This window comes from Pteronotus mesoamericanus, unplaced genomic scaffold (genome assembly GCF_021234165.1).
Source record: "Pteronotus mesoamericanus isolate MK-2021 breed Mesoamerican mustached bat unplaced genomic scaffold, CSHL_Meso_final contig_180, whole genome shotgun sequence".
NCBI classification, from domain to species: domain Eukaryota; kingdom Metazoa; phylum Chordata; class Mammalia; order Chiroptera; family Mormoopidae; genus Pteronotus; species Pteronotus mesoamericanus.
In genome coordinates, this window is record NW_026555076.1 from 8,942,363 (window position 1) to 8,966,773 (window position 24,411).

Genomic DNA, 24,411 nt, shown 5'->3' on the forward strand with positions numbered 1-24,411 from the left:
AATGTCACCAGCCCCATCATGCTTTCCTTCTTTTCCCTGTTTTATTTTTTCTTCTCAGCACTTACGCCCACTTTGCAAATTATGTAATACCTTTTTTAATTGACTGCCTCTGGCCTATTAGAATAAAACTTCCACAAGAGCAAGGATTTTGCTTTGTATATTAAATGAAGGATTCTCTGAATTTAGAATGGGATTTGACACATGTATAAGTTCAATAACTATTTGCTGAATAAAAGAATTTCTCAACATACCTTACTGGAAGGTTTGAATTCCTGAATCTTTACTTCGGAAAGAATATTCAAGAGGGCATCTGCTGATATGTCCTGTTTTTTTAAAAAGTAATTTTATCAACAAATTTATTCTTTTAATTCTGAATTCTAAAGCTAAAAACATTCTATAAGTCCTTTTTCATACTAACATACTTGAATAATTTATCATTTGACTCTTTAAACTACATCCATTTATGACATTTATCTTTATTTCTACAGATATATCAACTCTAAAGTCTGGGGGCAAAAGTGGTATGTGTGGAAAAGCATCTGTCAGGAAACCTGAAATCTTAGTTCTTTCCACAAATTTTTATAAAGGTAGTTTTATGACTGGTTGTATCAGACAGTACTTTGAAGTAAGGGTCTACCTCTTCATTGTTTTACAAAGCCCCCTATATGAACTTATTATAAATAAAATGAGTAAGTAAATGGAATTCATACCTTTGGAAACAGAAGAATATTGAAATGGTTCAGATAAACTTGGATAAATGTAAAGTTATTAGATCCATATTTACTATTAAAAATCTGTTTAGAAAAAATTGGAACAATCTGGTTTTGAGGGCACCTATGACACATCACAAAATTGCTAGTCTTTTTAGCCCTGGCTGGTGTGGCTCAGTAGGTTGAGCACTGGCCTGTGAACCTAAAGGACGTCAGTTTGATTCCCAGTCAGGCCACATGCCTGGGTTGCAGGCTAGGTCCCTGGTTTTGGGGTGTGCAAGAGGCAACCTATTGATGTTTCTCTCCCTTTCTCCCTCCCTTCCAACTCTCTCTGGAAAAGAATAAATTTTTAAAAATGTACTAGTCTTTTTTACAAAAAGAAAAACAGACTGTATGCCATTATGTTCACGAGACATTTATAGATATTTTACTGTACATTAACTCTAATAAGGATTAATCTACAACAGGCATTTTTATCTGGATCTAAAATGCTAGATCCATTTGAATCTTGATCCAAGAGCCAGTATTAATTATGAATCTGGTTCATATTTTCCCATTTTGCCTAATAAAAGTATATCAATTTATTTAGCTGTAATATGCATTTGTGAAAAAAAATGACTAATGCAAATCTGTCTCAAATAAAACTGTAGTAGGTCCTTTTGAGTTAGTCAATGATTTATGTCTAAGACAATGATTATGATGATAAGGGTTAAGAAATGTAAATAGGAGGTAACATTTTCAAATTTCTTGTAAAGTATGTAAGAAGCATCATAAAATAAACCAAACAAATGTTAAGAGAATCTCTAAGAAATATTTTTAAATTGCTATAAAAGTTCCCTTTGGGTTTTCAGAGTAACTACAATTGAAGTTAATAGGGTCTAAAATAAAATAAAGACTGCTCTTTCAAATATTTGTTTCACTACTTAAACTTAGAATAATCAACTTGATTCTACTTAGTAATGCTGCAGTGAGATTTTAGCTTCTGCTGTGTTAGAATGGGCAACGATACAACAAAATAAAAAGCTTATATCAAAGAACAATTCTCATAATATGTAAACACATTTTTTGATTAGACAATTGGTGGGTAAGTCTAGCCTGGCTCCGTATCATTTGCTAAGGCTTGAAGAATATCTTACCTCTTCTGTAAATGGAATGCAATAGACTGTAGCATATAATTTTGCAGCATTCAAAAGGAAACTGAAGTGCCTTTTGAAATTAAAAAAATAAGTGTGAATATAAAATTTCAAATAAAGATGTTTAATTCTTCAGAAACTATATATATTAAAATGTTGAAGAAATGTAACCACAAAATTTTTGTTACAGAATTATTATTATTATTTTTAATTCAGGCAGTGAAATTCTGGTCTAGATCTAAGCATTTCAAAAGCAATAAAAGAGAAAACATTAGATGTTAATCCTCACCAGCACTGACATTTAGGTAGCAATCATGATTACTCTGGGGATTTGGGTAGCCGGAAAAGCAAAAATTAGACTAGCGAAAGAAAATATTACACATTTAGTTTTAAAAAGTGTGTATCAGGTTCAAACTAAGCAAATGAATTTGGCCAAAAATCAAAGAAAGGTAAGTCTGATAGGAGAAGCTGTCAGGATTAGGTGACTGGAAACTTAAACACCAGATGAAAAAACTAAGCATAAAAGGCTTACAAGCTAAATGTTTAATTAAAATATATATATATATGTGTGTGTAAATAAAGTGTGTATCTCATATGGATATGTATACAGGTATCTGCTCAAAGACGAACTCCTTTGAAAATTAATTTGAGATTATTTAGGGAGACATTTAGCAGTAATTATTTTTACCCCCATACAACTTAAATGTTTTATATACTAGCTTCATTAAATAGAAAACTTTTGGCTGTCATTTTACTTTTTTATGGATAAAGTCAAAGAGGTGACACTTTGGTTTCATTTTACAAAAGATAAAAATAATAAGGTTATTGTACAGAGTATAAATAGATTGTGTGGAAAGGAGTGTTGTGACTTGCTTGGCTGGCAAGACTATTTTAACTATTAGATTAGCAGAGATGTAATAATTTAACATTAAAGAGTCTGAAATTTTCACCCAATAAGATAAGCTTACATGATGTTCGAGATTTATAATAAAAATGCATATAAAACTAGATATAAATACTTACAAAGGGTCATTGAAATCAAATTTTATTGGAGAGGGAGGCCTCTTCGGTGACTGCCAAAACAAACCTAACAAGATACAAATATTATTTTAAATGGAGGCAGCCAGTAATAAATTGCATTAAACTTTCTTCTCACCACTCACTCGGTTATACTTACTGCCATCTTTTAATCGGGTATCCAGAGGGAAACAGTGAAGAAGCTGAAGAGCCTGAAGTAAAAAATGAAGTTCAAAATAAACAAATACATACATACATACATACACACACACACACAAAAGATATACAGTAAATTCTCCCAGCTACTCTTACACTGCATCTGTCTGTTCTGGATTGTCATGCTCCCCCCGCCTCCATACCTGGAGCAACCTCCATTGTTATTTTAAAATCAACACTTATAGTTTGTCATTTTAAAAAGTATATAAACAAAGCTGAAAAGCAGGGATAAGTGTAATCAAAAAACTTAAAAAAAAAAAAAAAGAACTTAAGTTATCTTCCAATAGATACATGCCTAAAGACAGAAAGGGACTAAAGAGTGGAGAACACATTCTAACAACTGTGTCATTGGAAGTAAGAATAACAGCTAATATTCAGTGAGTATTCATGGGCCAGGTACTGTTCTAAATGTTTTACATGTATTAATTCATTTGAGCCTCATCAATGTCCTATTAATTAGGACACTGTTATATAATTAAATACTAATTAGGTACTAATTTGTTATCTTCATTTTACAAATGAGGAAACAGACATAAAATATGATTACGAGATACAGTGGGGAAGGCTAAATTCCAACAAAATTTCTGACTGAGTATCTCTATTTTCTCAGTCTTCTGCTTTACTCTGAAAAACTACTTTAAGACTACTGATGAAATACATTCCTTATCCTTCAGAAGAAACTTCTACTGAAAATCCAATTTTGCAGAGAGAGAAGGATCAGTTAAATGTATAACTAACAAGCCTCTGGGTGAAGTTTTAATATATTCTTTAATCAGTAACATTCAAAGGGAAATTAGTTGTGTGCCCAGCACTTGTTTTCACTTAATCTACTATTTATTTCTAAAAACCTTCCCAAAATAAAGAGCAGACATTCTGGGTCAATGAAATTAACCTGGCAGTCAGTAAATGAGCCAAGGTCAGGCTTTTTCTTATGTTTTATAATGCACACTTACCTTATGGTTAAAATATTTTTCAAACTTTAATCTTGCTAACTCGACACACTGGGACCAATTTCTAGGTCTTCTGCTAAGTAACTTTATAACTTGAAAACAGCCTTCTAAACTGTGTCCAGTTTGTAGCTTCTAGAATGAGAGAACACAAAACAAGTGCATTTCCAACTGAACACCCAGACACGCACACGCTCTCTTCTCTCTCCCAGGAAGTATTAGCCAAAGTTTGAAGTGCCATCTCATGTGTCTTAGGATTTTTTTTCCCAGCCCAAGGTCCTTGTCTGTCTTTTTCCTCTCCCTGTGTTTACTCTTTTTTGGAGGGGAAACAGAAACAAATAACTCAGGAAATTTTAACCATAGTTACTTGTCTCCCAAGTTATCTTCATGTCTTGCTAGCTTTTAGTACTATATATGTACTTATTAAGGGGAGTACCAAGAATAATGTTTTATACTAAAAAGCTGGCATTTTTAGTATAGAATTAAAGGAAAGAAAACATCTTTGAAGTGCCCTCACTACATGAGTGATAAGTCTGAGATATTACTGGCCAACTGCCAAAGTTTCACTAGAACTCCAAGAGCTTAACAAGCTGATTCATTATTTGTAGCCCTTCTAGCATTATTAGGTTGAACCATATGAATTGATTTCTTGGGGGTCAAACACGGTCAAATATTGGCAACTCCATATAGTTCAACGAAACTAAAATAGTTATTTGTGACCTGATAATTTTAAGATTCCTCATGTTATTTACTACAAACAATAATAACCCCTTTAATCCTTTTTTAAGGAGGTAAAATAAACCATTTGCAGGAAAGTTGAAAATAAGATTACACAAACTCTTGTTTGTATTAAAATATACTAATTTTTACCTGTAAGACTTCTTCTGCAGATGGATAGGTTTGCCAAAATTTGTTAAATAATGAAGGCTTGTGGGAAAAGGAACTTTCAAACTATTATAGAAAAGAAAGAAAAAATTTAAAAACAGAAGTCTAATTGAAAGTTGAAAATACCTTCTTTTTTATTACAAAAAAAATTCCTTGAAAAAAAAGATCTTTATTACCTTATCTCTTGCCCACTGTATAGTATGTTCAACAGCAGCTGGAAAGGATTTTAGAGTACAAAATGGTATTTCCTCTTCTGGAGGATCCCGCTAATTTATAAAATATGATAATAGTTAAGAGAAGCAATGACAATTCTTTATTGACTGAATTTACTTGACTGTTTTAGGACAACTTAAAATAATAAAATTGTAAAAACAAATGTATTTGAAAAAATAAATTAATTAATTAAAAAAAAGAAATATTTACACTTGTGAAAAGTATACCTTAAATTTTACAACTTGGGTTATTATCTTTAAATCCTAAAGCCTATGATTATTTCTTAGGTCAGTGGTTTTCAACTTTGTTAGTACCTCAAAATTACCTGTGGGGGTTAAAAACAGTTGTATCTATATATCATTTATAGAAAATATATGTATATAGATGTCTTGGTCCTTCCCATGGAAAAACTAATTCTTCAGTAATATTTTGCAAATAACAGTTGAATGTCATTAGAAAACTAATCAAGCAGCTCTGAGAAATAAACAGCAAACAAAAGAACAGAATCTAGAAAGCCAAACACCAAAATTTTGATGATTTATAAGAATCAGCTATGTTTCTAAAATTGTACATACACAATTGTATGCATATCACTGAAAGATCAAAAATAGGACTAGAGAAGCCAAATCAAATTTGTTGACTGATGACAAAAAAATTATGATGTAAGTAAAAAAGTGACATTTACTTAAAAAAAAAATTGCTTCACTTACATGGCTATTATAGGATTCAGTTAAATGAGGTACAATAACTTCAGTGTGTCCCTTAGTGCCCATTGTTCCAGAATCCAGGAGGGGTCGTAGATTTGCTATGCAACGGCTATTTGAAAAGATAATAGGAAAGAGACATAAAAGTGACCACCAGCAATGTAGGCAGAAGAAATTCTATTACTTTCTTTTGACCACTTCATATACTGATAACTTCTTGCCTAGAATATTTTAGGAAATATACATTATCAACAAAAAACCCATTCATCATTTCTGTCCCCGTTCCCCAACAAATACTGTTCAAATCTAGTAATTTGTTTTTACCTTCTACTACAACTAGTGCCGCCACCACCACCACCACCAAATTTGGGCTTCAACTTGTTTTCTGCTATGTTAACTCTTAACTGTGTTATCCTTTCTTCTTTTGCTTCTGATTTCTTCTTTATTTTCTGGCTACAGGTTCTATCCCAGTGTAATCTTCTCAATACTTTCATTATTCCAAACAACACTATACATTGTTAATGCTTATAATACCTATATTCTGCCACTTTCATTTATTAAAGTTATTTTTCCTTCCTCTGCCCAAGAATACAAACCTTCCGATACACTCTCAACTGGTAAATTTTCCTGTTTACCTGCTCTAACAGTAACACTAAAAAGCCATGAAAAGATGTAATAAAAATTATATAAGGTGTGCATATCATTGTCGCTCACTCATCTTATTTAACAAATATTTACTGAATGACATCAGGTGTTGAACACTAATGATACAGTGATGAGAAAAGAAATGGTCCCTAAATGAGTGATTTAATGAGGAAACAAACATTAAATAGATATGTCTATCAATAAAAATAAGTGCTATGTAGGAAAAAGCTTACTTCTATAAAAGATTACCATAGGAGATTCTAATTTAGAATTCGGGGGTTAAGGAAAGCCTGTTTGAAGAAAAACATTTAAGTTGCAATGAAAGAATGAAGGAAAAAACTAAGTTGGGTGAAAATAAATAGTAATTTGGGATCAAGAGTTTTGGAATAAGATAAACATAATGTAAGAACTGAAAAAAATGTGTAGCTAAAATAAGGGGAGGCAGGAAGGGAGAGGTGAATTTTAAGCTGTAGAGGTGAACAATTGGCAGACACTATAAAAAAAAGTTTAAGCCATGTCAGAGATTTTGAATTTTATCCTACATATAATGGGGAATCATCATAGGGTTTGAGAGGTACACAGGAACATTAATAAAAAAATCCTGTAGCTTTTCAACAAGTCAGTCTGGAAAACCGAAGTGAAAATAAAAACAATTCTTTATAAACCTGAATTTGAATTACATACCTGTCTACATATCTCCTGGCTTCCACATTATCTAGTGCAGTAATAATTATATCTTGTTTAGTGTAGAACTCATCACTGTAAATAGCCTCAGTGGCTGGACATACTTTGTTCAAGTGTGCATCTATCTTTATTTGAGAATTTATCTTCAGGGTTGCATCAGCAGCAGTATAGCTTTTAGGTTTCTAAACAAATAACAAAAATGAAAGAAATAAATGTTAAACAGAAAAGACAGGCTATGATTGACCTTACACATTCTTATTACTCTGGAAAATATGTATGAGGTGAGAGTATAAGATCAATTTCATTTTTTAATCTGTGGAAATTACATTCACTGTATCCATACCAGATCTAATAGTACATATCAGTCTAAATAACTTATATATTATTAATAGAACTCTAAACCTCTCTTTTCATAGGTAAGTGCTTCAGAGTTCCTAACATATCAGTTAAAAGTCTAACTAAAAGTACATTGTTCTTTCCATTATAGTTATGAAGTCTGAATCAGCTAAGTGCCTAGAAAAAGGTGAAAAAAATGTACATTAAGTAAAATATTAGGAATCCAAACCGCAGAAAATGAACTCTCACACGTTTGAGAATCTAACACTTAGGGAATAAAATCTTTAAAAAATATTATTTCTGGATCCAAATACTTAAAAAAATATTTTTTCAGTTTTATAAAAAAGAACACCTTAAATTAATTCATTCTTTTCTTAAAAATCATTAGTGTCATTTCAGGTGCCAACAAAGTTCATTTGGAAGTACTGGCCCTGACACTGAGTATCTATAGACCATTTTGTTTGAATACATGCATCTAGCTTTAATGATATTTCTGTCTCTTCTCACATTGCTAAGCTGACATGTTTTTACTGCTCAGTGCTGTTAGTATATATACAAAGCATGAACTGTGTTAGAACTCAGTAAAATAAGAATAAATAGGCCTTTATAGTTCTTATATAACTTAAAAGCTGTTAAGTATATAAATTTTGTGACATACATTTGAGTTTAGGAGACCCTGTTACTTAGTTCTTTATATTTGGATAAATGAGGCTATTAGGTTAACTATGCCACCTGCTTTAGTTACTTCTCTGTTTACAATGACATTCTTAAGCTTACTGAGCTATAATTAATATGAGTTGTTGAAAAATAAAGTGGAAAAAAATTTCTAAAGTAAAAGCAATTTTGCTTGACTGACCAAACTACTTCTTTTCCTGACTTAATATTTTAATCTCTATAAAACAGACTGAAAACAAGCATTATTTTACAAATGTATGTTAATGGTCAAATATGATCACAAAATTACAAAATTTTAAGTGCTTCACTTTAACACTTCACTTTGAACTTTAACACTTCAAATTAGAGAACCTGTTTCTATATATACCCTCAGTTTTTAAAATTAAATATGTACAAATACTTTGGTGATTACAAAATGAAAAAAAAAATACTGCCCGCAGTATTCACAATTCATCTTTGAATATCCAAAATCAAGGCAAAACCAATTTTTATATTAAAAATTAATATATTTTCCCTATCATCATTCCCAGTATTTGATAATTTGAGAGACTGAATAAAGAATATATTAGGCTTGTCAAGCACCAATTTCTATATATTAAAAAGAAACCCTTCTGTTTTGTATAACACAATAGATGCTTTAAATTTGAAACAGGGAGCAACACACCTGTATGTGATGAGGACGAAATAAGAACTGCCTGTTCAAGTTGGATTTTTCTATCAAGTCAGGATCTGTAACTGTAACCTAATATCGAGACAAGAAAATGGCAAAAATATATAAGTTCCCATCTATTTTGCTTTTCTCAGGATGACTAAAACAATTCCCACAAGTTATTCTAAATTATTTTGGCTGGTAAAAGTTATATGAATACAAATATAGCAAAATGATTACCATTACTATTCTTTTTATACCTATACTTAATTACAATTAATGTTTAGCAAAGAAACATCAAACAAAACAAACATCCATTTTTATGTGGTTATATTCCAAATTTTCATTTTTATAACCTGAAAATAAACACTTTTTTAAAAACTGCAAATGCTCAATGTCACTAATCATCAGTGAAATGCAAATTAAAATCATAATGAGATACCACTTCACAAAGGTCAGAATGGCCATCATAAACAAATCAACAAACAACAAGTGCTGGCGAGGTTGTGGAGAAAAGGGAACCCTAGTCCACTGTTGGTGGGAATGCAGACTGGTGCAGCCACTGTGGAAAACAGTTTGGGATTTCCTCAGAAAGCTAAAAATGGAACTGTCTTTTGACCCAGTGATTCCACTGCTGGAATTATACCCTAAGAATCCCAAAATGCCATTCAAAAGAACTGATGCAACCCAATGTTCACAGCAGCACAATTTACAATAGCCAAGTATTGGAAGCAACCCTAGTGTCCATCAGTGCATGAATGGATCAAAAAACTATGGTACCTTTACACAATAGAATACTACACAGTAGAAAGAAAGAGCTACTGCCCTTCGCAACGCATGGATGGAACTGGAGAGCCTTATGCTAAGCGAAATAAGCCAGTGGGTGAAAGGAAATACCATATGAGCTCACCTAGAATTGGAACATAATCAACAAAACAAACAAGCAAGAAAAATATAACCAGCTATATTGAAAGAAAAAACAAACCAACAGTAACCAGAGGGGAGGAAAGAGAGAGGTAACAGGGAAAGAAGGGGAAGGGTCAAGTCAAAGAATATGTATAAAGGACCCACGGACAAAGCCAGAGTGGGGAAGGATTTAGGGGAAGGGAGGGGAAAGTGGTGGCAGGAAAATGAAGACAATTGTACTTGAACAAAAAAAAAAAATTTTTAAATACAATAAAAAAAAATTAGAAAAAACAAGGAAGAATCAAAAAAGGAAAAAAAAAGAGCTAAAATTAATTAAAATATCTTGCTCCTAAACAATTAAAGTACAGTGAAAGTCTCTCTTCTCCTTCCCATGTTATCAATAAACATTTTACTTATTTTTAACCATCCCACTTCCAAATCAAACAATATTTTTATTAAAAGTTTAAAAATCAATCTAAGAATGTTGACAAACACCTCTACTTACCCTTGCTTCATGTACTGTTCACATTATTTAATAACGTTTTCCGTGAGAACCAATAAATGATAATCTTTTATCATTTTTATTTGTCAGTTGTCTACTTGTCTTGAAGATTAGCTAGGTACAGAAACCTGGGATGACAGTAATTTGCCCTTGCACTATGAAGATCTGCTTCCCTATCTTTAGGTGTGGATTTCTTGTTGTTGCAAAGTCTGTTAGGAATCCCTCTTTTTATCTTTGCCTTTATCTTCCTTGGGATTGGTTTACCATTCAGTCTGAACACACTAGCCCCTTTTGGCTAGGGGTGTTGTTGTTGTCCATCTCTCTTTTTTAAAAAATTACTTTATGTTTACTTTTTTAAAAATTGAATTTATTGGGAGTGACATTAGTTAATAAAACCATACAGGTTTCAGGTGTACAACTAATAATACATCATCTGCATACTACATTGTTTGCTCACCACCAAAGTCAAATTTTTGTCATGATCCTTGGAAATTGCTTCTTCGCCATTATCTTTATTCTCTCTGGAAATTCTACACTTAGGATAGACTACGCAAAGTCATCCTCTTCCATTAAAAATATATCTTCCTGCATGACATTCTGGGAACTTATATTTGTCTTCTATTCATAAATTCTATCTTCAGCTATATTTGAATTTTAAGCTCACTCACTAAAAAGAAGTTTTTTTGGTAAAAATTTTAGTGCCTTTTCCCTATGTTTTTTTTTCTTTTAATACCTTTGGCCATTTCTAACTTTATGTTACAGTTGGTTCTATTACCTGTAGCACTTCTAATACCAATAGTTCTTGAAGAAAGCTAATTCTTCCATTTTCCTTGAATGATTGATTCTTTTTCCAGGTGGTACCTTTTTTCCTAGTGGATCACTTTCATTGTTGTCTTGAATGGATGTTGATTTTTCTGCATAGTCCTACATGCTCTGGAGGTGTAAGTATCACCATCATGTAGTTTTGCATTTGTTTTAGTCAGAGCTCAGAAGGTATCAATGGTATTATATTTGCTATATTCATTTCTTTGCTTGAAATTTCTGTATAATTTTGGACTCCAGGTACCAGTTTAGTGCATGCTCTGAGTTTTCATTTCTCATGATTGACTTCTCTTTCCATTTAATATTTTGGACAACTATTCTAGACAGAAATGCTTGTGAGTCGCCAAAGCTTTTAGCTCAGGAATTAATTCCTCTTTTGGTCCCTAGAACCTAGGGATTTCTCTTTCCTTTTTTCCAGTTAGTTTGGCTACGTGTGCAAACACTTAAAAAATAAATTACACAGCAAGTCTATGTGTTTGCAATAGAATAAAAATCTGTCTCAATATACTTACCTTGTTTTGTTACCTGAAAGTCAGTAGGTTTACTGTAACTGTTCCTGATCTTTACAGGCTAATATACGCTATGAATCCCAAGAAATTAAAATGTATTTGGGCAATTCCCAAACTCATACAATCAAGGATTTTTTTTTCTTGAAAAACACCTTTTTAAAACTGCCAGAACTAACAGCAGTTTGTGGAACACAATTACTGAGCAGAAACAATATAAATGTAGAACGTCTGCCCATAACTGTGATAGTAACACTCTCTTTGAGTGAAATTATAAGCCAAGTTTAATTAACTATAAAATTACTTATTGTGAGTCACCATGACAAATATATGAAATCACTACTCTGGGAAGTTGGTTTACATCTTAAAGTAAAATATATTTTTAATTAAATACATGACATGGCTCCCCAATTATAGTCTTAAAAATTTAAACTGTATATACAAGTTTACATTATTCCCTCTTCTTTTGATAATCACCAATTGAAATTATATCTGAGTAGCCTTCAAGTTTCTAATATTAGCCTCTCCCATCTCAAAGATTTATTTAATAATTATCAAGTAGTATATAATAAAATAAAAACAATGTTAATGTGTTTTATAGTTTGCAAAGCCCTTATGCATTTGATTTTTAACAATAACATTATGAAGTAGGTGGTAGAGACAGATTCACTTAACTTGAAAACAGTGGTCAGAGTACAATTAGAATTTTCCTATTTCTAACTTAATGATCTCTCCTCAAAAATTAGTACTTCAGGTCGATGTAGTCAAATACAGTTAAAAAATGGACAGCAAGAGAAATATGTATACACTTTTAACTTTTAAGAATTTATATCTTACCATTCCCTTCTCTTTGCCAGTGCCAACACCAAGTAAAGCAAAATTTTTTAACATTTCACAGCCTATGGCTCCACATCCTACCTATGGAGGAGAAAAATGTATCAAATTAAATAAAATCAGAGCTTCTACTTACTAAAGAGCAATTTCATAATTTTCATGAAATGCTACCTTACAATAAATATATACTTTTAAAAATAGTTTGAACATCTTTGATTCATTTTAGTTTAAAGTACTTAACTGGTTTATAATGCCATTATTAAGTGTCTCAGTTACAGAAAAAGTATAAACCAAATAGAAAAAGAAGCACAGTATTTACATTTCCTTTAAACAGAAGATACTTTAAAATTCCAAACAAAAGCCAATCAGCTCACTTTTGTTTTATATAAGCTAGAAACAAACAGCACAAAACAGTGCAATAAATTAATAAAAAAAAATTCCTTGGATATTTAAGAAAGACAGAATCCCTACATATTCCTTCACTTGGTGAGGGAAAAAAAAATGGGAAAAAAACCCCCAACCAATTTTAATGTATTTCTAGAAAATTATTTAATGTTCAAAACTATCATATTCACATTTTCATTTTATTTATTTTTTAGAGAGAGGGGAAGAGAGAGAATAAAAGAGGGAGAGAAACATAAAAGTTAGAGAACAACTTTGATCAAATGGCTGCCTCTTGTACACGTTCTGACTGGGGATGAAGCTGCAACCTAGGCATGTGCCCTGACAGGGAATGAAGCCAGTGACCCTTCACCTCACAGGACTATGCCACAAAAGTCAGGGCTCATTTTAAATGTATTAAATCTTTAGATCAGGGGTTCGCAAACTTTTGTAAAGGGCCAGACAGTAAATATTTTCAGCTTTGCAGGCCATTATGGTCCCTGTCAAAACCACTCAAACCACTGTTATAGCATAAAAGAAGTCCTAGACAATATATAAATGAATGGGCGTGGCTGTGTTCCAATGAAACATCATCAACAAACAGCAAGATGGATTTTGGTCTGCCAGCCATAGTTTGCAACCCCGGTTCCATACATTTACTGAATGTCTACCATGTTAGAACATGTACTCATTTAGATTCAAATTTGCTCTAATAAATTAACTTGATGACACACAATAGCAGTATGAATATACTATTCATTTTCATCATTATTCATACTTACCAAGAAGATATTCAAATTTTGTAACTTCTGACACAGACTGTCTCCAATGCAAGCTCGTAAGGCATCATATCTATCTCCTCTGAAGAAAATAACACATCAAAAAAAAACCAGAAATGCATTTAAAACATCATTAAGATTAGTTTCATTGTTAATACAAATTTAATGTTGTACTTTACACTGAACATAAAAATTTTGGGGTATGTGTATTTTGGGGAAAATGAACATAGCTTTTATCAGCTGCTTAGATTTGTGATTCAAAAAGGTGAATCACTGATATAAGTAAAAGTTGCAGGTAGCAACTGTTCATCAGAATATTTGAATGCTCACCATTCTCATAAAAATACATAATTTTTATACTCATTGTTTATAAAGTCATGAAAACATATAGCATTATCATGACATGTCACCTTTGAATAGGAAAGAAGAAACTGAAGAAGTAAATGAGGTAGGTTTCAGAAAAGACATTTAAAACAACTACATGTTTAAACAAAAACTCTTTTAATCCAGTTGCCTCTTACAAATATACAAATAAGAAAAAAGCAACAGAAATTCCAATATTACCGTGGAAGAAACTCTTCACGTTCAGGTTTGTTTAGAGATTCAACAATATCTGCTGCTTCAATGTATAACTTTAAGATAAAAAATATAACTTATTATTTATAAAATTTAAACTAGAAAAAATAGTTCTCTACTATAATTATTTAATAATTAATGAAAAAATTTAAAAACACCAATTTAGAATAGATTAAAAATATAATGGTTTGGTATACAATATGTATATGTATTCTTTTATTAAAACAATAATTAAACCTGATGGATTTTTTTTAATTGTTCAAATACATTTGTCTCCATTTTCCTGCCACCACTTTCCCCTGTTCCAACCACCCTCACCTCCCATCCTCAATCCTTCTCCACTTTGGCTTTGAACCTGAAGGATTTATTAAAAGGTATAATTTGATTCATGTCATTTAGTCATCTTAAAGATGTTTGCTTTAACAAACAAAAGGAAACTTCACCTTTGGATCTATTTGTATAACTACATAACATCTCTTGAAGCCCCATTCAATTATAGCCATATTTGAATAAGTAATGAAGGGGACTAAAGTTTTGCCACCACCAAATATGCCTTTTGGGAAATTGATTTTAAACTGGTTAAGACAAGAAATGCTGTGAAGGAAACTCTGACCCTTTCCCTTGACCTAACTAAAAAAATTCAGATAGAAAAACCTGCTGAAAGGAAGGGAGCATCACCTTAGCAACATAAACCAAATGCGGCAGGCAGGTAGAGATCTCACAAAGCCTGCTTGCTGAACTTCCCCGTCTCCTGTTTTTGGGTGGCCAAGCAAGAATGTTTGCCAACACGTTTGCTCTTTCTCATCTATAAACTGCCTGCTTTCCCTATGAAATTGTAGACCTCCACCTCCCTCTCTTTGTCCAGATGGCATATGAACCTCAACTACCCAATGCCTCTTTGGGGTTTTATATTCTTATGGTACCCCTACATGTACATATTTAATAAACTTAGGACATATTCTCCTGTTAATGTCTCATGTTAATTTGTTTATTAGCTTAGCTAAAAGAACTCAGAAGGTGAGAGGAAACGTTTTTTTTTAAATACCCACAGTAATTTGATTACTCTATATTTATTTTCCAGCTTGGGTATATTATATGTCACATATAATTATATACACTATAGAGAAAATGATTTAGAAAGCTACAATTTCAGCATTTTAAAAATACCAAGCAGGATTTATTCAAGTTAATTAAAAAAGAACTAAGTCTCACTTCCATTTTCATTGATGTTACTTCTGTGGCTAAATCTGAACATGACAAAATGGTTATTATTTATTTATAACACAGAATCTAGATTATTGACATAATTTATATAATTTCCCATGCAGTTAACAGCTGTATCGAATCCACAGTTTTACAAATGAACTTGTACTATGTTAAAATAAACCAAATCAGCATCAAAACAGCATTATGTGGGCACTTCTTGAAACATAAAAAAATGATAAATTTTATAGTCACAATGTTCAAAGTGTTTCAAAAAAGTAAGGGCCTGAAGAGTGTCCTCTGATATGATCTGCCAATTATTCTGGTAACAGAAATGAGTGTTTTTATTATATCAAATTATGTTTTTACCTTATCTAGTTCTCAAATCTACCATTCCCTTGCTTTCAATCTTCAGTATTTATACCTAGAAAAGCAACCTAAACATGGATGATGTCAAAGATTCAAACAGGAGTCCTGAGAGTCCATGAATACGAAGCTAATAATATAAGAGATTAACTAAGTATAAGGATAGAAAACTCATTCCCCCACTCTCAACAAATGAGGGAAATACATCTTAGAATGCAACTCTGGGTTATAGTCCCACAGCCAGAATTAAGTTTTGGTGGCATATAACATCTCTTGCATGCATCAAAAAAATATTTTAAGGTAGTTTTTACATTAACACTAAAATTTGTAAGACAGTCATTATATAGATAGATAGCTCAACCTTAAATACAAAAAAAAAAATTAAAATACAGAACTAACCCACTGGCACATAGGAGAAAACTTTCCTGTCACAGCTTTCAATACTTCCTGGCTGGCAACACCTCCTACTGCTGCAGCAAGTGGGGCTAAGAATCCTCGAGCAGTCCAGGAAAGCCAATGTACAATGTCAGCATCTACTTCCAGCTGAAACACAGACCATGAAAGACATTAATATTAAGAGTATTCACAAAGAAGACTCAAAATTTCAATGACTTAATGTTAAAATTATTATACCTTAATTTCAAAAAAAACCCCACTCAACTTCTCTACTAGTTTTTAAGTCCTAAAGGAGTTCTAATTTCATAATAGAAGACCCAGTTGCATGCTAGTTACCCTAAGTAGTATTTCTCTTTATCAGTACCTGCGATTCTTTTTAAAAAAATATTTATTTATTTATTTTTATAGAGAGGGGAAGGGAGGGAGAAAGAGAGGGAGAGAAACATCAATGTATGGCTGCCCCTTGCACGCCCCACATTGGGGACCTAGCCTGCAACCCAGGCTTGTGGTCTGTCTAGGAATTGAACTGGTGACCTTTTAGTTCTCAGGCTGGCTCTAAATCCACTGAGCCACACCAGCCATAGCTGTTTTAACACAACTTTTTATTTGCGCCAAAGATCTCTTCATGAGTTCTGCCTTCTTTTTCTCTTTATTCTTTCAACATTAGTAACTTCAATCTTAACCTTAAGATTCAAGTTTGGCTCAATTAATCTTCTGAAATCCTATGCAAAATAATACTGCTTGTGCATTCAGGGGGAAGAAGAAAGGCTTTTACTACATTTGCAGAGATATCTGTAATACAAAAGAGGTTAATATCTACTCACTATTCCACCCACACCATTTCAATTTTCTGTATATCATTACTTTTCAACTATTTAGCACTAAACTCAAATCAGATTATAATTTAAGTTGTACCATTTGAGCACAGATGTTGGTGATAGTGATAATATTAAAAACAAGAATGAGCATGTTAACAGAAGGCTAAGGATGACAATGGTTTAAATCTGAATTTCCCCACAGAATCTCCAGAAGGAGATATATATATATATCCACAAGAGCTTCAGCATTTCTAGGAAACGAGAACATTATGACCTTCAAGTCACCTGTAAACAGGAAAAAAAACAAAACTAAAACAAACTCCAAGAGAACTATTTCTGGACTTCATATTGCTGCATACCTGCCTGCACAGAGCAGCAAGCATGTAACTACAGAATAGAAAGGCTTAACAGTGACAAAGCAGTCAAAATCATCCTGAGAAAACATATGTTCTCACACTAAATGCAAAAAAAACAAAAAACAAAAAAACAAAACTGAACATGTATGAAATCTGGCAGATCTCAGCAATGGCTATGGTAAAAGAATGTCTCTAGGAGAAGGTGATATAAATAGAAAGAGGGAGACATCTTTTGACAGAGAAGGCTAAAGAATGAAGAGAAAAAGTTAAGAATTTGACAGAAATCAAAGAGATCCACAGACACACTAACTCATATACCCCTCTTCCTAGGAAAAACCACCCGCTAAAGAAACTCCTTTTTTCATCTTGAGAGAAGAGGGGTTCTAGAAATAGAAATCCTTACCCTGTCCAAAAATAAGCAGAAAAACCAGTTCACTATAACAAGGTAATGTAAGAAGGATACGAAGTTGGAATCAAAACATTTCAGCTACTGAAAGTTTCTCTTCCAAACCACTTACAAGGTGAAGAAAACTTTATTTGGTGATTATACACCCTTAACAACACTTGGAGATGTGGGATAACAAACACAAAATACTTCACCTTGAATCAGAAATTAAATAGGAACCAAAATAACCAATTCTATTCTCAAAAGGAGGAAAGATATCAATAAATTTTTAAATTCTGCAACTTTGTATCAAAATGGGCTTATTGTATCCCTGGAAAAACTGACTGAACAATCAACCCTAATTCATATATAGAAAAAATATACAGAGTCTAAACGCATAAAGACCACATTGCTTATAAGAGTAAGAAAATTAAGCTGGCATCGTATTTCTCAAGAATAAGATACAAAGAAAGGTATCACTGAAGAAAGAGCCTAGAATGTTATATCCATCCCAGCTGTCTTTCAAGTATGAAAGCTACAGAAAAATGTAAAACATGTAAGAATGTAGAGAATATTGTAATTCTGAGCTCTGAGAAATATGCTACAGACAAAAACTGATTTTAAGATTTAATATAAAACAAGAGTAATCAAAATAGGATGGTACTAGCAAAAGAACAGAAACAACCAATGAAAGATAATAGTGAGTTCATATATAGCCATGCATATAGGATGGTCAATAAATTATTGATGCTATTAAAAATGAATAGGGAAAGAACTGTCTTTTCAACCAATGGGCTATAATTGCTGGATATTCACATACAACAAAATTATCTTGATGTATACCTGGCAAGATATAAAACAAAATGAACTTACAAAGTACAAAAGTGTACATAATGAATTCAAAATATAGTCATGTATACCTGAACTATACATTTTGCATGGTATAAAAAAATGAATTCACAAAACTATAAAACTTCTAGAAGAAAACATAGGAGAAAAAGCGTTGTGACCCTGGATGTTTAAAATTCACAAATCACAAAAAAATTGAACTTAAAATTCAAAACTTCTGCTTTTCAAAAGGATATAATAAAATGACAACACAATGCACAAACTGAAAAAGAATATTTGTAAAAGGACTGATATCTAGAATATATAAATGTCTCAATTAAGAAAAAAAACCTACCTAATTACAAACAGGCAGAGATTTGAAGACAGTTAATCAAAGAGATATGAATGACAAATAAACACATGAAAAGATACTCAAGTTCACAGCCATTAATAAAATGCAAATTAAAATGACAATGAGATGTCAGTGCACACAATTTAAAATGGCTAAAATCAAACAGATAATGCAAAGTTATGGTGAGAATGTAGAGAAACTCAAACTCATACATTTCTGGTGGAAATGCAAAAATGATACGGTTACTCCACAAAACAATTTGGCAGTTTTGGAAATTAAATCATGTATCTATCATACAACTCTAATACATCATTAGGTATTCACTCAAGAGAAATAAAAACATATGTCCCCACCGAAATCTGTATTTACATGTTTGTAGCAGCTTTATTCGTAACTGCCAAAAATGGAAACAACCCAATGGTCTACCAGCTGGTGCAGAGACAAACTGCAGTACATCTATACAATGGACTACTACTCAGCAATAAAGTGAAATAAACACGTGACAGTGCAGATAAAATTCTAATTCATTATATTTAATAAAAGTCAGGCTCAAAAGGCATACATTTATATGACATTTTGGAAAAGGCAACCTATAGTGGTTGGTATGTTTTAGTTGGGGGAGGAAAGGATTATTTAAAGAGGCATTAAGGGAACAATTGGCGTTATGGAAATGTTTTGTCTTAATAGTGGTGGAAGGTGCATGACTGGACACTTTGAATTCACTCTGTACAGATGTATTTATTATATACAGAATCTTATATAACTAACTGTACACCTAAAAAGGTGAAATTTACTTTAAGTTTTATTTCAATAAATCTGATAAATTCTCAATCACACCCTTCCTTTTAATTACAGATTTCAACGGTCTATTTCTAGCTTTCATACTTTTTTAACTTTATAGTTTTTGGCTATTTTTATAATATTTCTAAATTAAATGTATTGAGGTAACATTGGTTAACAACATTACATAAACCTCAGATGCACAACTTTATGATATGGTTATCTGTATACTCATTTGTGTGCTCCCTACCCGAAGTCTGGTCTCCTTCCCTCTGTCGCCTTGTATTTGACTCCCTTTATCCATTTCGTTCTCCCCCCACACCTTTCCACTCTGGTAACCACCATTCTGTTGTCTCTATCTAGGAGTCTGTTTTTGTGTTTGTTTTATGTTTGCTCATTTGTTGCTTTTTGCTTTATATCCCACATATGAATGAAATCATACAGTTCTTGACCTTTCATACATTTTCTTAACCACTAAAAATGCAATAAGAGGTCTTTTACTTATGACTAGAGATTTACTGTTTTCGGTACACTTATTATTTTCTTCATTTTAATTACAAAAATATATTATTCTTATAACTAATGTTAAAACCTCTGTTTCTGCTTCATTTTTATAAAATAAGAACAACACAATTTTCAAATAATTGCACAAACACTGTTATGTTTGTATCTGCTCAAATGAAGGTTGGCTAGTAGGCACTGTCACTGTAACAAGAAAAAACTATTTTCTAGGTTATATGCCCAGGCATGACATGCAAAATGCCATTAAGAGATATGAATATATATAATTTACAAAATAGGCAATTTGTAGGAAAGCTGATGACTTTATATAGTGAGTTTTAGTGGGTTAACGAACCAAGTAAATCAGAAGAGATAATACTAACACTAAAAACATGGCATCAGTGGCAAATTCTATTACTATTTGCTACATACTGTGCTAAGTACTTTATAAAAGTAAATTTATCTAATGTTCATACAACCCTCTTAGACAGTTCAACAGTATTTTATACATTTATAATTTAAAACAGAACAAAGTCAAGTAACTTCATTTTTATAAAATAAGAACATCACAATTTTCAAATAATTGCACAAACACTGTTATGTTTGTATCTGCTCAAATGAAAGTTGAAAATAAAGTTTGTTAAGTAGCAAAGCTGTGATCTGAAGAATAAAAAATTAATATATAGAATATTTATGTTACACATTTTTTGATTAGCCATAACTTTGATTAGTTACCTTCTCTTCCAAGGTTTCACTTATAGATGTTGCTAGTTTCAACAGCTCTTCTGAATCTTTTTGGCACCTAAGATTCAAAATAAAGCACTCCAAATTCAATTTTCTCAATTACTATAAATAATAGGTCATATTCAAATCTAAAATTTAAGAAATATGTAAAAAAAATGTAGAATTTTGCCAAGAGGTAGGAGCACAAAGTGTTTGATGACTTGAATACTGGCTTATATAAATATCAATTCAAAATCATGCTCACCTAAGGAAGTATATAAATAAGATTCACTTTTAAATATGTAAGGCTAAAACCCTTTGCAATACTACTTCTGACTTAATAGGCTGGAAGGTAAAAAAATTACATAGTGGATTCATAATTCAATTATTCTCTGATTTTTTTTATTTAAAAAGTTATAGCTTTTGAAGACTTCAAAATGGGCAAATTCTTATTTAATATAATTTCAATTTTATAAATTCATCACTCTACTTCCACTGGAAACAAGACCAAGAGATCATAATAAGTGTTTTACTAATGCCACTGGCATTACAATTATTAAGAGGCATAGTTACTTTAAAAATTTTTTAATCTATAATTTCTGAAATACTGTTTTCATAGTAAAAAAAGTTATTTCAAACAAAGAACATTACCTAATATTTGGCTTGCGACTGTAGTTCTCCTGAAACTGGTCCAAAGCAAGCATAGCTGTGTGAATCTGTAAAGGTGCCTATTTAGAACATTAAAAACTGGTCAACGTAGTATGTGCCAGGCACTGTGCCAATGCTTTAAGCATTATTTAATTGTTATAATAAATAAATTAGCTTAATACTACTACTATCTTTAACATAAGAGGAAGCTGAACCTTAAGAGAAGTTAAATGACTTGATTTCAAGGCAATAAAACAACATTGAAGCCACAGGTCTATCTATCCCAGGTAGCATGACCAGTTTTTACTAGGTTATCTATATGAAACTTAAGAGTAATAACAACGATATCTATATGAAACTTAAGAGTAATAACAACTGAATAACGACTATAAAACATTTGTGCAAGATCACTTCTATTTTCCTTATCAACATTTACGAATTTGGGAACTATAAATATAACTACTCTTTATCACAAATACATTCATTGCTACAAAATTATATCCAGTGATTTATAAAAATAGAATAAATATTTCAAATGTTTTTGGGAAGATTTATTATATGAAACTCTCCGTGGTTCAGAAGATCTTTTTAATAATATCACCTTTGCATAAATTACTGAAATTGTCTTTTAACTATCAAAACTAGCATCATTAGCAAACTTTATCCTATTATTCTAATATTTTCCATGATATAAATTTGTTTTTAATCCTTGGGAGTCAACTTTATATATGTGAATATAACCCTTTATCAAGAAAAACTTACTGAAAGGTATATACATGGTTACTCCATTTTAACTTTATAATCTCTCTTACCAATCTCAATCCCCCACTCTGCCGCCTCTCTTAAAACCTCCTAAGTGTTTACCTCAGGTTTGCCAAAATCCGCAATGAGGCACTTTGGATGTTTTATCTGCTTCTCCAATGATTCCTAATAGAAACAAAACAAAACAATTACTCTACTGCAAGTGAGTGAGTACTTGACAAAATATACCGAGCACTAAAAGCAATGGATCTTTCCAAAAGGTATGAAATAGGTAAGGTTGTGCTACTAAGTTTTCTTTCTTTTCTTTTACAAGTAGTATTAAGAACAACTTATTTACTAATCCATTGAAGCAACACTGAAATACTAGGTGCAAATCAATGAGATAGGATTCAGAATGGTTTGTTACTAAATAAAAATCTACTTTCCACTGGAATGTTGACACGCCACCATCTTGACTGGCAGCCTGGGCTACTAAGGTTTCACTTAAATATAAAATAGCTACCATTCTTCCTGATACCCCTTGTCTTACTACCACACTTTATTTTTTAAAAATGTTAAATTCAATTAGATGACCTGATTCACATAATAAATGTGGGGAGAAATGGTGAGAATATCTGTATACTTGAAAAAAATCTACTGTTTTAATTGGAAAGCTTTGTTTTTCTGGTATCACATTATTAAGACTTGTTATACCTGACCAGACTAGAATACTCAAAGTGAAATTTTCTGTGTAGAGCTAAGAACATGTAAAGACCAAAAAAAAAACCTCCCACAAAAACCAACAACCCTCCCCCTCCTCCAAAAACAAAAAAAAAACCCCACAGAACCAATCAACCAATCAAATAAACAAATTTCCAAGAAACAAAAACCCCAAACACCCACACAATTTGAAATTTATTAAGAGCATTAACTGTCTAATTAAAAACTGGGGATGGGGCAAGAGGAAGTAAGGGAGAGACAGATTTGACTAGTGACTAGTTATTTTAATCTGTTGTTCTGTGCTAAATTTGGCTTGAACAAAGCCTTGTAGAGGACTATAGTTAATAATCATTCTGGAAAAGAAAAGGCAATCAAGTTAAAACCTTGAGAACTTGAAAGAAAAGAAGAGATATACTAGATTATACTGAGAAATAGGCCAAAGATTTAAGTAGAGACTCCTGCATTCCTTGATATAAGTAGCTTCTACATTTTCTCTATTGAGATATTTACATACACTCCTTTCAGTGCTAGCTGACAGAAATTATTTTTCTATCATATACACTGTTTCTTAAAATTTACAAATGCTAAAATTAAAAGAAATATTCCTTTTACTTTAAAAATGTAAGTGAATAATAAAATATACAGTTTCAATTCTTACTAAGTCTTTCAAAAGTATACATTTCACCTTTTGTCTTAGAAAGTAATTGTAAGAAATATGAATGTGTCTGAAGATGCAAAGGTGTAGTTTTTCTTGAGGTATTTTATATACCTCAATTATATGCATATGGTATTCTGGCTGTAAATTTTTGGTTGGTATCAGTCTATTTTCTTAGCTTGATATCATTTTTCTCAAAGTAGGTAGAAACTAAAAAAGTAAAATCTGTTTAGGCTTTAAATTAACTGTCTGGTTAACTATTTATTTTTTTTTCTTTACTGCCATTCTTCTGTAGAGAAAATTTTTTTTTAAGCAGAAAAAAATACTTACAAAGTAAAATGTTTTAGGAGTCTTCACTTGGACAGCTATGCCTCCATGTAAATAAGGTTCCAGTTCTGTAGTATCACCAATGCTAAAAGAAAATGGTGATACCACTAAAAGAAAAAAAAAGAAAGCCATTATTTACTGATATAGGTATTTAAATTTGATGATATATCATCAAGACGTTAATTTCCCCAAAAATATAAAATTAAGAAGGTCACATTTATAAGTCTTTTTTTCGGGTGTGAGGAGGAAGTAATAAGGGTGGGCAGAAATGTGAAGAGCTAGACAAATTATTTTCCAATGTGAATTTAAGGACTTAAAAATAGCCAAGAAAACTCAAAGGGAAAAGAAGTAGTGAGAGTTGCTTCTTAGATATTCAAATAGATAATATATAAATAAATAAATAATCCAATCGATTCTTACCCAAGTACATGCTTGCTGATTTCAGAGACAAGGGAAGGGAGAGTGAAAGGGGGGGGAAAGAAACATTGATCA

General features: G+C 31.8%; 1 protein-coding gene across 2 annotated transcripts in view; it reads right to left on the reverse strand.

Annotated features, from left to right (window-relative positions):
- Window positions 1-24,411, reverse strand: part of UBA6 (ubiquitin like modifier activating enzyme 6) — a 69,245-nt gene that overhangs the window by 14,349 nt on the left and 30,485 nt on the right. For both annotated transcript variants that reach the window (XM_054566811.1, XM_054566812.1), the window contains 18 exons: window positions 23,923-24,026; window positions 22,341-22,403; window positions 21,480-21,556; window positions 20,841-20,907; window positions 16,089-16,232; window positions 14,109-14,176; window positions 13,548-13,626; window positions 12,388-12,468; window positions 8,830-8,907; window positions 7,155-7,336; window positions 5,832-5,937; window positions 5,085-5,174; window positions 4,894-4,974; window positions 4,030-4,158; window positions 3,021-3,072; window positions 2,867-2,930; window positions 1,847-1,916; window positions 252-323 (listed from right to left, as the gene is read on the reverse strand). In XM_054566811.1, coding sequence (XP_054422786.1) covers window positions 252-323; window positions 1,847-1,916; window positions 2,867-2,930; window positions 3,021-3,072; window positions 4,030-4,158; window positions 4,894-4,974; window positions 5,085-5,174; window positions 5,832-5,937; window positions 7,155-7,336; window positions 8,830-8,907; window positions 12,388-12,468; window positions 13,548-13,626; window positions 14,109-14,176; window positions 16,089-16,232; window positions 20,841-20,907; window positions 21,480-21,556; window positions 22,341-22,403; window positions 23,923-24,026 — 1,607 coding nt within the window. The remainder of the gene's footprint in view (window positions 1-251; window positions 324-1,846; window positions 1,917-2,866; window positions 2,931-3,020; window positions 3,073-4,029; window positions 4,159-4,893; window positions 4,975-5,084; window positions 5,175-5,831; window positions 5,938-7,154; window positions 7,337-8,829; window positions 8,908-12,387; window positions 12,469-13,547; window positions 13,627-14,108; window positions 14,177-16,088; window positions 16,233-20,840; window positions 20,908-21,479; window positions 21,557-22,340; window positions 22,404-23,922; window positions 24,027-24,411) is intronic.